At 36.7% G+C, this 14,865-nt stretch overlaps 2 protein-coding genes across 2 annotated transcripts in view; both read right to left on the minus strand.

The window, feature by feature from the left end:
- Positions 1 to 1,177: 1,177 nt before the first annotated feature.
- LOC135673973 (uncharacterized) lies at positions 1,178 to 2,730 on the minus strand. The gene is made up of 2 exons (XM_065183378.1): positions 2,212 to 2,730; positions 1,178 to 1,337 (listed from the first exon to the last, which is right to left on the minus strand). The coding sequence occupies exons 1-2, from the start codon at positions 2,703 to 2,705 to the stop codon at positions 1,178 to 1,180; spliced, it is 654 nt and encodes a 217-aa protein (XP_065039450.1). The 5' UTR covers positions 2,706 to 2,730.
- A 948-nt stretch (positions 2,731 to 3,678) lies between these two features.
- LOC103985662 (uncharacterized) overlaps positions 3,679 to 14,865 on the minus strand; it is a 33,098-nt gene continuing 21,911 nt past the window's right edge. The window contains exons 6-13 of the mRNA XM_009403429.3: positions 12,648 to 12,725; positions 11,603 to 11,760; positions 9,009 to 9,177; positions 8,372 to 8,834; positions 7,803 to 8,186; positions 6,582 to 6,785; positions 5,568 to 5,701; positions 3,679 to 4,296 (exon numbers count right to left, since the gene is read on the minus strand). Coding sequence (XP_009401704.2) covers positions 4,116 to 4,296; positions 5,568 to 5,701; positions 6,582 to 6,785; positions 7,803 to 8,186; positions 8,372 to 8,834; positions 9,009 to 9,177; positions 11,603 to 11,760; positions 12,648 to 12,725 — 1,771 coding nt within the window. The 3' untranslated portion in view covers positions 3,679 to 4,115. The remainder of the gene's footprint in view (positions 4,297 to 5,567; positions 5,702 to 6,581; positions 6,786 to 7,802; positions 8,187 to 8,371; positions 8,835 to 9,008; positions 9,178 to 11,602; positions 11,761 to 12,647; positions 12,726 to 14,865) is intronic.

Raw genomic sequence — 14,865 nt, forward strand, 5'->3', positions numbered from 1 at the left:
TTAAATTAGAAGGTGCTATGACAATCAAGTGTGCATTCTAACATTAAAATATTTTTATAAAAATAGTTGTGGAACATATTAAGATTACATCATCAAAGTTATACATTAATATGATACTTTGTTATGGGAGATAATCAAATATTATTTTTATCTAGAATTTATAACTTTGAAAATTGATAATATGATTACATGATCGGAAGGACAACATTAGTAAGAAAGGCACGGAGGTGATCTTAAGGATGACCATTATTTTTTATTAAAAAATTAAAATATATTTTTTATTGTATTAAATACATACACAACGCTCATATATGAATTCGAATCTAAGATATATTACTTTTTGTAATAATACACTATTGTCTCAACCGATTGTCTCAACAGAGATAAGTAGGATAGTCATCGTCAACATCTTTCGATAATTATGAATAAACAAAAATAATTATCATTATAATAACCATCAGACCAATATGTTTTCTATATTCAGGAAAATAGTATCATCCATTATTGGCTCTTGCAAAGTACCCAACAATTCGTAGGGACCCCATGAAAGGATGCATGATTTCATTATACCATACGATGGATTGTTTACTTCCGATGATGATACAGGTTTAGGGTATATAGTCATATTCAAGCAAGGTCATCTACTGCTGTTGGATGTGCAGGCTGCAAGGTGCGCTTCCCAAGCTACGAAGTAAAAGAGCTGCAAAAGTAAAAGCAGCCTACAAAGAGAAAAGAGCTGCAAATTGTGATCTCAAATATAGAAGACCAAATAATCGTAACTCTTTATTATAACCTAAACGGCTTAATTCTTCTGCAAACGTTTGCAGTACATAAAAAAACAAGTTATAAGAACAATAAATCATGGACTTGATTGTTCTCAAACACCATATACTCCACACAAATAGAAAGTTCTAATGTCCAAAAGCAGTATTCTCGCATCAACACATCTATCTTTAGCTTCAAAAGATGGAAACAAGAGGACATATCCAGCAGTCAGGCACAAACCATCATCTTATAACTTAGATTTCCTATACTTCAACTGATCATTGACTTCTTTGGTTTCATGAATGCCCATAAGATGCAAGCTGAGGTAAAAGGCAAAGGGAAATGCAACACATTTGATGGAAGAGATCAGTTAGTACAGAAGAAAAGAGAAAGGGATGGAGGCACACTAAGGCTAGGCGAGAAGCCAGAAGTTTTTGTGAGTCTTGGTGTTGAGGAGATAGCCTGCGTTTTGGCCTTTCTTTTGGACGCCAACGCAGAGGCACTTGCTGTTCTCGATCAGGAATTCTGCTGCGTCTGCCCCTTTACTTGACATACCTCCACTTAGCTTGCACCTGCCAAGACAAAAAACACAAAAAAAAAAAGATGGTGATGCCACAACGTCTTCCGCAACCTTTGTGGCTTACAATTCATAACAAGAAAATATAGTTCATAGAAGCCATTTTTCTCGTGGGCTTTCCACAGATTTCTTGATGCATTTGTTTGATAAGTGATGAATGGTTAACACGAGGAATTATGTTTTAGCTATTAAGAACAGTTGAAAAGATAGTTGAATGAATATCTAATCCCATGTACGTTATTTGATCTTATCGCTCAGACTTACTCGGTGGATCTTAAAATTTCCAACATGATATCAAAGTCAACGTGTGCAAAAATTTAAAAATGAAGAGTTAAATATTATAAAAAAGAGAGAATAGGAAGAGATGTTAAGAAAATATTCATATAAAAATATTGACCAAAGTAAAGCTGGAAATATATATATATATATATATATATATATATATATATATATATATAGGATTTTTGTTGGAAATATTTCTTTATATTATAGTAAAACTTCTTAAGAAAAATAAGTACGTAAAACCATTAAATTTGTAGCTAATATCTATTTCTTGAATGATAAAAAAAAATTAATTCTTTTCAATCCTGAATCAATTTAATTATGGTGGGTAGCATGAAATTAAGTTGGATTTGTGTCTGTTTCATATTTTATCCGAACACCTTCTACATTATTATATCCCACCCAAATGTTTTCATTAATTTATCCACATAAGTAGAAGTCTTCAATACGGTTGCGAAAGCTTGGCGAATTTGATTAGGCTTGTTTTGGGTGCATATATTTTACGTGTATTTCCACGAAATTTTCTTCAACAACTTGCGAATTGTCTTGTGGGGTTATACATTCATGCATTGTTGGAAAACGCTTACCCCAGGAATGAAGAGGAGCTCCGGCGATGACCGATGACGAGGAGGTCAACGCGGAACACCTTGGTGCACGTGAGGATCGTCGTCGCCTTGTCCTTGCTCTCCAACTCCACCCTCTCGACCTGCACCCTGACCTTGGGTTGCGCGAACTTGCACCTAGCTCGCATCACCTCCAGGAACTCGTAGTCGCCCTTGCCGTCGGCGACGCCGACGGCGGCGTGCGGGGAGACGCGGGGGGAGGCGGCCGCGGGAGGACGGCGGAGGAACGCTGACAACGCGGAGGACCGCCGCGCGTTCGCCTGCTCGATGTGGAGGAGGATGATCTCGTCGTGCTCGAGCACGGCGTGGTAGAGGGCCCACTCGAGTGCGCCCACGGACTCGCGGCCGGGGTCGGCGACCACCATGACCCTTCGCTTCCCTCCGGGAGTCCGGCCACCGTCCATGGCCACAGCGACAGCGACCGCCGCCACCACCGCCACCACCGCGACCACAAACATGAAAATAACTTAACGATGACACAGGGGAAGCCGGGGTAGGGATGCCAACGGAATCTTGTCCTGGCTCCCGGCTAAGTTTGGAACGTTAGGAGGTGAACGAACGACGAGCCCGTTGCTCGTCGTTCGTCGGGCAGTGCTAATTGTGGGGATTATGTTAAGCGCCACCCGCGCGACTCGGTCAACGCCAAGTCTGAGACATTGCTGGTTCAGTTGCTCACATGCTTCTGTTTCTGAATCTTTTATAAACACGACAAAAAAAAAACACGTTTTCCTGTTTCTGTTGCCTATTTTTTTATGTCTTACCTGCAATTTTTTTTTTCTTCTAAAAGGTACGTTAACGAAAAACAATCTTATAATATTAGTGTCTACCTTGAACTTTAAATATTATTTAATATCTCATAATTTCGTTTCCTTACTATAATTTTGTTTGTTTTTTATTTATCTTATGCTCTAATTAATATATTACTTGATACTTTTGATTTTGATGGACTTATTATCCTCTACTTTTATCATTGGTGAAGACAATATTTTGGGATTAATAATAATAATAATAATAATAATAATAATAATAATAATAATTAGTAAAACAAAGAAATACCTTTTTATTTTGGGAGCTGCTCAACCTCATAGAACTCAGCCAATAGTTGGAAATGTGAATCACCATGCATGTAGTCCAAGAGGTGGTTTGTCTCGGCAAATTACCAGTATGTATAGTATAATTGAACATTAATCTTAGTGTAGATATACATTGAAAATTGTTGGAAGAATGACAAGAGAAACCACTAAATAACAATAGCATAGAAATTGTGGAATGTGTTAGCCTACTAAATGGCTCACTAAAGGGTTGATTAGTGCCTACCTGAAATGCATCTTCCGCTACTTTCAGATGTAAAGGTCCAAAAGGCTCCGACAAACCAACAAGAGAACCAAAAGATTCGGTTAAGCAGTGGAGCATTTTGCAAAGCAGCAGAAATATAGGATGTCCCTCTTTTCACCTTGCACATCAAAATGAAGATCTTATCCACTGCTCAAAATATACATAAGATACCTACAATGAGACGATTATATTACAAATTTCAAGTGAATGAAGCCCACAAGAATACATTTTATCAGCATACCTCTTTTTCGGGGAAACTCAAGGCAAACCCAAGTTACTCACGTTGGTTTAAGTTAGACTTAAAACTGATACACTTGAACAGCAGTAAAGAACAAAACTTCCATGCTCTGCCCCCACGGACTCCCCAAGGATGTTACAATTGAAAAGACTTGTCATGAATATTGCATGATAACCCGTAAAATGTCGGCTCCATGCTGCTCCTGGTTTACAGTTAAGATAGCATGTGACATATCATCCATGGGAATGATTTCCTCTGTAGGATCTGAAGCCTTCGTGTCGATCTTCCAGAAGGTCTATTCCTGAGCTGCTGACTCATCTGAAGTAGATTCAACACCGTGTCTAGCAGAGAGCACTTTGTCTAGCGTCTGGTCTGAAACCTTGATTCCAGTAGTCTCCATATCGGCAACAATCGCAATGGCTGCATCCACTTCTCCAAGATCAAGACACAGCAGGATAACTTCATTATACAAGGGGCTGAATCCATCAGGAAAACGATAGTTAGAATTGCAAACCAAGAATGCAGAAACATACTGGTAGTTTTGCACTGCAGAAGTGTCTTTTCCATGCTCTTGAAATGAGAGTACACTAGACTTAAAAAGATCTAACATTTGGTGTCTTAGAACCTAATGGAAGAATCAAAAACAGAATCATTGAGAAAAACCCACATGCAAGTTGCATTGAATCCTGGATTTTAGAAACTCTAGTTTGAACTGGCCATTTCTAGGAGAATAATCGAAGAATCTTCTCCCACTGAATCATAGTTTGTCAGAAAACACAAATATACAATTAGAAGAAAATAACTATTCATTTAGCAGAAATGCTCATTCAGTTAATATTTTAATACTACATGAAGGCACCAACAATAACACCTTATTTTCCAAGTAAAATGTTGTTAGTTCTCCCTACACCTTTCCTCAGATCACTAATTCTAATCAACTCATTTGTCTAACTAGCGCATCTATAGGTCTTTGAATATGTTCATAGCATTTTAAATTTCTCATATTATTAATAGAACAGTCAAATCAAATCAAAGGCACAGATGAAATCTTGTTGACATGATGTCATATCACTGTGCTCAACCCAGATACTAAATGGTAGATCCAGGATCATGGCTTCATGATAAATGAGATCAATTATATCAACTTAACTTTAAAAGACTGGATACCATTTAAAGGGTAATGGACATAATTCAGCCATCTATATAGCTATATCAATAAAGCATGGTACGGTTATTCACAAAGACACTACAGGCACATGTAAACATGTGCTGTCACATGTACAAAAAAGCAAACACAAAAATATAAGCACCGTAATTTTCAATGAACAATATTTTACTTGTATCCAGCATTTAGGTTGCAAGCATGATCAAAATCAGTAACTATACAAAAATGTTTAATCATGTCTCTGAGATAAATGTAAGTATGAAACCAACTCCGGATCAAAGTATCATATTATCTGCAAAAATGTAACACATCGAATGCAGCACGAATGCCTGATGCATAACATGAACAATTTAAGAGGGCCCCATTAGGTTTAGTAACACCTGATACTTCTGCTTAAGAAACAGTCCTTACTAGGACAACAATTGATCACAAGTATCACTTTGAATAAAAAACTAAAGGAACCAACTGATGCATCAACCAGCTTGGTCTATTAGTATCAGATTACTAATAATCCATGCAAAGTTAAATAGGATTAGCTATTCTTGCATCATCTATGAGCTATATAAAGATTATAAACTTTACCTCCCAAATGCATAGCCAAGACTATGTGTTGTCTGCAAGATTGTCAAAAAAGCAGATGGCAGAGGAGCTCTTATAGCAGCACGGAGTATCATGGCACAATCTCCAATGGTTGGGGTCCCACCTAATTCAATAACCTGAAAATCACAATATATTACATTCAGTCGACTGACCTACTTACCACCGGCAATATTTTCTAATTTGAACATTAATAAAATATATCCTTATAGATTTCAGAACATATAGAATCAAGAGACTGGGCGAGTAGGGATGTAAAGAAAAACAATACAACATATTATACAAATCTTGTAAAAAGGATAAAATAGACATTTATTAAAAACAGTATAAAGATAGCAAAAGAAACTACTCATACTGGATGTTAGCAAATCAAACAAGCTTGTAAAGATCGTCTTAAGTGCACTATCTCTTTATGGCTTTAAAAACATTGTTAATCTTCCCAATCTACCATTTATAGGTTAAAAAACTATGCAAATGAAATTACTTAGAAAATGGATAACTGATAACTGCATCAAAATGTTATACTGTAATTCAGATCTTTAATTTATAGCTGAATGATAAAAAAAAAAGGGGTACAAAATGCATCTATGAAGTACCAGAAATCAATCATGATTAACTGGTAAAACAAGTCTCTGAATTATAAATCTAGTTGAATAAAGGTAAATGTGGAAATAAATGGAAAAACTTCTTCCTTTGGAAATTTTTCCCGACTTTATGTAAGGGCACTTTCAAACAATTAAACTTACTATTTTGTTCACTCAATACTCAATCATCATAGTGCAAGCTTGGAGAAAAACTATTAACCATATAATATCATTTCTCTTGATGCTCAATTACAGAAATATCATACATAAAAGAAAAGATCACACTACAAAGACAATTAACAAATGTGGGTGTGTCAATGAAATCCAACATTTTTCACTTCAAATGATGAATAGTGGCACATAGTAATATAAAGAAACGGAGACAGCCGCTTCCAGAGGAGATGAAAGGACATACCTTTTGCATGATTTTAATTGCTAACTCCACTTCCCATTCTTGTGACCATTTACGAGGCATTTTGTTCTTCAATTCTCTCTCCCAAGTCCAACCCCAAGCATCTGCAATTGTGAACATATCTGATACATCAAAAATCTTCCTCTCTCTCATGACCTTAAATGCTTCATGTATATCCTCTGGAAGCCAGTCTTCATCAGCATCATCCTACATCAATAAGGCAATTATGTCATTGATATGAAAGAAAATCTGGATCATCCAAACTAAAATCTCTTTAATCCTGAACCAGACCCAAACCGAACGATCAGGGACAGTTCAATGGACCATTAATATAACCTAGTCTTTACTAGTCTGAGTGAAATTAAGAACCTTGGTAACAAATATTTATTTTTAGCAAGAATTTCATAACATGTCAACCTGAAAAAATGCAGCTCTTTAGTATTGTGAATCGCATTTGTTTGTGGATATATATATATATATATATATATATATAACTAGATACAGATGATTTATGGAAAGGCCAGATTTAAGGTAAAGGCTAGGAAGTTAACCAAAATTATAAAAGCTACAGAGCCAAAGGAAAAGGACAGGAAACTCACAAGTATAAATATAGAACTGGAAACACGAGCAACAGGAAAACCAGAAATAAGATGCAAACAACTCAAGTAAAGAAAATCTCCGGAGCCCCAAAACACAATTTTCTTATATATCAGCAAAAGCTTTGGAGTCATTAGTTTCAACAACTAGAGCATCTCAGCTTGTAATCTCCAGGGAGAGCAAGATATTCGTTGTATGGTTAAGCATGCGGAATAACCAAGGGTAGAGAAGCATTAATGGTAAATATTTTGCACAAAAAATAATGGAATCTGATGCAAAGGACAACGTAATTCTTGAGCAACAATTAAACATGCTGGCCATGATGATCATTTTGCACCATGTTGGATGTGCACTTGCATGTGTTTATCATGGGCATGGCAGAACTCAACTCAGGCAGAACAATCATGCAAGAGCATTGCAATATAGATTTAAAAAAAAAAAACTTATCATGGTCTTGGCAATAGTTAACTGAATGAAAAGAAACAGTCATAGCTAATAAAAAATATTCAGAGTGTATCAAGATCACAGAATTGAAAGATTAGATATAGACCTAACATGATATACATTTGGTAGCAACAACGGGAAGAAATTTTTATCCTTGGGGATGTTTATTCATGTAAAATATACCTCAATAGAAGCTCGGGCAACCCTCCGTCTTGATTTCTTTGAAGAAGGAGCTGTTTCTTCAGAGTCCTTTAGCAACTGAACGCCAATCATTTGAAGAGGCTTGGCTCTCTCAATTACCTTGTCCTTAATCACATCGCCTTCTTGGTTTTCTGTCTGTTCAACCGCTTCCTCCTCTTCATCTACATCATCTTCTTCTGCTTCTTTTGTCCCATCCTCTAGAGCATCCGCATCATCCAATATATCATGAAGTTCAGAATCCTCTACTACAATATCCTTCTCATGAACATTTGTTAAGCTTTCTCCAAGAAAACGGAGTTTCCAGTACTCTGTATTTCCATCTTCAAGCTTGATACGTGATATCAATTCATCTAGTTCTTCATCGACCTACAATGAATAGAAGAGAAAAAAAAAATACCTCCAGAAGACAAAAGCGGTAGGAACCAAAAGACACCTAAAAAAGGCATGTACTAGACAAACAACATATGCTTCCTTTAATATTCATTCTTTCAAAATGAATGACTATTATGACAAAAATAACCTACAAACAGGTTCAAGAAAAGATTAGCTACCTCCTCTTCTTCCTCCTCCACAGGAGGAACCCAAAGTGGACGACCACGTGAGCGGTTTATTCTTCTTGCTTTTTGCACTCGCTGATAGAGGACTTGTCTAGTTCCATCAGTAGGCAAATCTTGTGCTTCTAGCTCCTCCTTTAACTCTGAGACTATCATTTTACTAGCAGCCTTTGGTTTCAAAGCATTCTGGTCAGGCCCCTTAATTATTTTCTTTAATCTTTCCTCGACCCTAATATAATCAGCTTCAGAAACATCACCTAAAGCCGAAGGTCCTTCGTTGCGCAAGGTTTTTAGAAGCTTACGGTGGTAGATCTTCCATTCCTCAAGGCAGCACTGCTTGAAAGACGTTTCCATCGGGTTTGAATAGGCAAAACCAAGAGCATCTGGATCTAGAGGGGTCTTCCCTCTCCGTGGCACCCACCGCTTGCGTTCTCCTGTAAGCCCTCCTTCTACAACATACCTTTTAGTCCACAAAAGACACAATATGAGCAAACATATATAAATAGAACAAGCACGATAACAGATATAACTATAAAATTTCCATGATGCAACTCTGTACATCACAAGCTTCTGAAACTATCAAAAGCTCACTGAAGTAGTAGTATTAACAGATTTTCAAAAGGATAAGGTTTACCTGGCTATGTAATCAATTTCAAATCCCACATCTGCTTCCTCTTGCAGAGGTTCTATCCAGGAACTCACAAGTGTACGATATTTTCTGCTCAAAATCATTGCTCTTGGTGCAATAAGTTTATTGTCCTTAGCCATTGCTTCTAAAGCTTCCAGCAGCTCAACAGCTCTTCCTGGTTATACAAACAACTAATTATAAATTACTACATTTAAGAGGTTACTCCAATGCTTAGTTAAACATAGCCCATGATGATAATATTTTAGTCTGGTCAATTTGGAATTTCTTAAATCCAAACCCAGACCAGACTAATGATTGCTTGATCTCCAAGTTTCCAATCAGAACCAAAAGAATCAACACACAGAACCCAAACAAAAACAATTTACTCTATCAGTTTGAATCAGTTTTTTATTTTGGCCAGTTAGTTTGCATATCCCTAGTTATGACTGAATATTTAGCATGGTGCTCCCAGGAGTAGATATAGAAAATCTGAAATAAGTACTCTACAAATTGATACATAGCCTATGATAATAATTTTTTAGTCTGGTCAACTTAGAATTTCTTAAATTCAAACGCAGACCAGACTAATGATTGCTTGATTTCCAAGTTTCCAATCAGAACCAAAAGAATCAACACAAAGAACCCAAACAAAAACAAATAGTCTATCAGTTCAAATCAGCTTTATGCTCTGGCCGGTTAGTTTACGTATCCCTAGTTAAGACTGAATATTTAGCATGGTGCTCCTAGAGAGTAGATATTAAAAAATCTGAAATAAGTACTTTACAAATTGATTATGATATCATAAATAACTGTTTTCAAGAACATATTTAAAAGAAAACAATCTGCAATATGCCTAGACAGTGTGATTCATTGTATTTTCTCTGTCTTTTGTGCAAGTTACCATTAAAATTTCAAATATTATAATTATAGGGTAATTATATCATTTATGTAGTAAGCAGTGCTACTTGGGAATGCCAGTAAAGAATTCCACTTGAGAAACATTAGAATGATCAAGAAATTATATGTTAAAAAATTCTAAAACTCTCCAAATAACTGATTATATTATCATAATCTATTTGATTCTGAGTTGTCGAGATTTTCACTTAAAACCAAGAAGTATAGAAGCCAGAAACATGGAAGATAATGCATATGGCTAACACTTCCGGTAATACTAATTTTATAGGTTTTGAAGAGGTCTCCAATTGAAGTGGAAACAGAGCTGTCAGATCTGAAACAGTCCAACGGCCCTGCAGATGCAAGGAGTTAATGAACAATCAAAGAAAAACAAGAAGCAATAGAGATGGTTGCTTAGTACAGTGTCTTATTTCACTACTGATGAAGAGGAAAAATATCACAGTGGTAAAGCATATGATATGGATACAACGTATCGTCATCCACTTGCAGATAAGTAAGCCAGGCATATTAAATACAGTGACAAGAATGTTCTCTGGATTATGGGAGCCAATGGGACCAACTTTAACAACACAGGAGGAAAATTGATACCCTAAAGATATATATTGCCATCCATCTATCTTGGAGTTATGATTGTCATCAATAAGATTAAGAAAAGGCATACTCTTCAAATAATCATCCAGCATAACCTAGTGTGGATGCAATATAAAGTGCAAATTTAATTGGTACAGTCTAAAGGCCTTTCAGATGTTTAGAAATGAGTGAAGACACAAAATATTAACTTATTGGCATAGCTGGAATACTGGCCTTGCATAAGTGTATGCCATTGTTTGTCAAACGATGACACAGGACAGTAGATGCCACAAACCATAAGAATGACAGCAGACAGCACCTTAGTCATTGAAAAAAAATATTTAAACTGTCTATGTAATGTTTGTCAAGAATTAAGCCCACACTTCATGTCAGTACCAATACTTGTTTGGAACGAGACCCCCTGCTACTCTTTGCGAAGCAAAGCAGTGTATTTACTCAACCCTTCAATATTTTATTTCAAATGATTGACACCACTTCTAACAGAATATAGAATCTTACCAACGTATACAGTACAATACTCTTTGATCTAGAAAAGATGGAATCTTACCAACATATAGTACTATTTGATCTAGGAATTCATAATCTTACCCTGATATGGTACTATATGATCCTATCTCTATCTGAGTCGGTGCTGATGGGTGGAAAATGATCTTATTCCATCTTCCCTTTCTTCTACCTGATAGTGGGTTTAAGCTGAGAAGAGTCTAGCCCCAAAGCTCATGTCTACCAATAACATTTTAGCAAAAAAAAATATGTGCACTACATGGTTTGACAATAGATTTTTAGAGAGAGTGGGTATTAAGCTCGGTTTGCAAGAGCAAGCAAGATCATAAAAGTGTGCAAAACAAGGATAGTGTATCACACGCATAGTATCAATGAGTTACGCGAAAGAACAAAAAAACACATTCATGACATTAGCATAAGCATCCACATCCTTTTAACTCAAATCTCAAGATATGGGACCAGAGAGTAATAAAATTTTCCAAGGAAAATTTTAAAAAGAATAAAGCATAAGGCCTAAGATTGTCAATTAAAGAAGCAATCTTAGTAACCACAGAAAGATATCACGACTGAAAATGACAAGTTAAAAGTACCTTCACAGCATAAAGCTCGTACATAAAGCGAGAGTGGATCCCCAAAGTTCCCTTCATTATATAAAACCCTTGTGCCCCCTGGAAAGTTCTTAAGGGCTCGAAAATGCCGAATTGCTTCCTTTACAACACAATATTTTGTAAAACACTCCACTAACAACCTAACACAAAATACATATCCATTATTTCGTGTCTAAAAAAAAGACATTCAAAACCTTCATTTCAAGTTACTTGTTAAAAAATATTTATAAACCATGTCACATAGAAGATAAAAACTAAAAGTCAGATTTTCTTTTGAACCTGACATATCATTTATGCTATTAGTCCATAAACTGAAAAAGAAATGAGCTATTTAACAAAACCATTAATGGAGATGTAATAGTATAATGTTGTCTTCAGGTGAGAAAGTAAGAAAATCAAGCACGCAAAGAAAAAAATTCTAAACATTATTTTTAATTACTTTGTGCTTAATAACATTGGTAATTGGTTTTAACATTGCCGCATAACTTACAATAACAGCAAAGTGCAGTAACTGGGATTGAAGAGGCAATTATTGAGATAACATAATTTTAATATTTATAAGTTTACACAAGAAAAAAATCCTAGATAATGCTAAATAATTTATATGAGAAACTACATATTAGTGATGCCAACCTCCAAAGAAGTCCCACAACTTGGACATTGTCAAACATGACCAAGCACGGGCAAAAGGATCAATGCTTGGCTAAGATATACTCACTTTGTTATACCTGTAGACCACCATGGATATGCATGTACATAAAAATCCAGATGGACAGATAGATATGACTTGTGATGCCAAAAGAGGGAACATTTTGAGAGAATATTTTTAACAAAAATAATATCTTAAATTAAAGAGGTTGACACAAAGAAAAAGTAGCCAGTGTAAACCAGGAAATATCATCCACTTGAGAACATGTAAAAAGCTAATAATAGATATAGTATAAACTTTAAATTTCAATTGAAATTAAGAAGAAATATTATACCAAAATATTTAAAATAAAAGGAAGAACAGAGGTAATGTCCTTACGCATAAGTTTTGACATTTGGCTGCAAACGTTTGTAATCTTCAACCATCATCCCAAGTAACTCAGCTACATCCTGTACCCTAAGACCAATCCAACCAAAGTAAATCACAAACTGCAACTGAGAAAAGGTGAACAATTCATAGAACCCAAAATGTTTTATGGGCAATAGTGATAAGTTCCGAATTTTAGAAGAAAAATGACAAAGATTGTCTCCAAAAAATAATAATGTTTAATATTTGTGGATTTATTAATCAATCAACTAAAATTTCCATCTGTATTTTTCAAACTTCAGTATTCCCAAAAAAAATTTAAGCTAAACTCCACCAAGAAAACAATTCATTCTGAACTAATTTTCATTACAGTCGCTAGTAGAAATTCTACAACCTTAACCATTATCACAATGCCATTATTGATTAGATGAAAACTAGTGTACTTTCTCCATATAATCTGTCAGACAGCAAATCCAACTAGTCGTGATCAAAGTTTTAAATACTGCCTCATACCTTTTCTGGCAACCATTCACAAAAATATGGTACCAATATGCCTTTTGGTGTACTGACCTGTAACAAATACCAACTGGTAATATAGTGTCCAGTGACAGTCTTTTAATTAGATGGGTAAGCACTGAACAGTACATACCGAGTATCCAAAACCTTGGTCATGAGAATATAGACATGGATCTATTCCTTAATATGCACTTAGATGCATTTTATGTGCTGCTTGTCAATTTTTCAGTCCTGTAATGTTATTTCAAGAATATAGTTGGGGCTTTAGGTTTTGTTATTGTTGTTGTTGTTGTTATTGATGTTGTTTCAATCATCCTTGTATAGAACAAGGTTCTAAATTTCGGTCCGTACCGCTGTACCAAGCCCTACTCGGTATGGTACGTGCCGAGACATATCAACAGTATGTCAGAGTGAAACGGTGGTACGCCTAAAAAGAGCTGAGAAACCCCCAAAAATACATGGAGGTAATGGTCCAAAAATACAATCCCAACCAGTAAACCTAGATAATGGTCGAAATCCAAGGCGTACCGATCGATATGCCTCGGTAACGATCGGATTTCTACCGTTACCGCCCGGTATAGACCTCGTATTGCCTGATATGAAGGTAAAACACTGGTACCGCCCTGTCACAGACTTAGCTAGAATTGCCTAAATCGTGAAGCACCCTTGTGCCAACTCTCCGGACTTAGCTGGGATTGCCTAAGTCATGATGCACCCTTGCGATACACGTCTGCAAAGGGTCAACCAATTTGCAACCTCACTCAGGTCCCGAAGGACCTATAAAAGAGAAAGTTAATTAGTTCGAAGAACTAGCGATGGACAAGTCCCAACGTCTCGCAAAAGAGGAAGCTTTACAAGCAATTCAGCAAGCACCTTGTGTGCACAGGAGAAAAGAGAGAAAGGAGGAAAAGAAGGACTTTAGAAGGTAGAACAAACAATTGCAAGTCCACAAACAACTGCTCACCGAGTGACGGGTGCGAAGGCAAGTTCTCGTCAAGTTAATATGCGAACTTATGAAGAGTTTTTCAATGGCCGACAATATACCGAAGCCCCATCCAACCTTGTGCCACCCGGGGGGTTCCAAGGTACTAAGATGGCTGACGTTTTGGGCATTGCAATGAGCTGCATAAAACAGCCCGCGACACGCGAAAACTGAGCCATTTTGGGGCTTTTTGGCCCGGCGCGGTGAGCGGTCACACTGTAGCGCTGCAACCTATTCAAACATGTATTTTTACAAGCAAAACACACAAAACCAAGGCAAAACAGGCTATCATGTCTCTGTACAAGCATGCAAAAGCAACGAATAGTTCGTTGAACGAAGTTGTTGCGAGTGCGCAACAATCGTTCGTGGCATTCTCCCCCACTTAAACTATCGACGCCCTCGTCGACGTTTGTTGGTAGTTGTTGATGATTGCTTCTTCATGTCGTAAGGCATCTTCGGACTCCCAATTGGCTTCAGTTCGGTCGTCACTTCACCAAGTACTCGATCTGCTCAGCTCCATTGGGTAACTTTATCTTGCGATCCGCCAAAATGGTTTCAACTCGCTTCTCGTAGGAGGCTCTGGTGGGGGGTAGCCGAGTTGAAACACTTCGGGAAGCATCTTGCGGATCTGAGTGGTAGGCTTTCAAGTTGCTGGCGTGAAAAACATTGTGAATTTTGAGCCACGTCGGTAGCTGCAACTTGTAGGAGACGTTGCCCACCCTACTGATAATT

Source organism: Musa acuminata, chromosome BXJ1-5 (assembly GCF_036884655.1).
Source record: "Musa acuminata AAA Group cultivar baxijiao chromosome BXJ1-5, Cavendish_Baxijiao_AAA, whole genome shotgun sequence".
Taxonomy (NCBI): domain Eukaryota; kingdom Viridiplantae; phylum Streptophyta; class Magnoliopsida; order Zingiberales; family Musaceae; genus Musa; species Musa acuminata.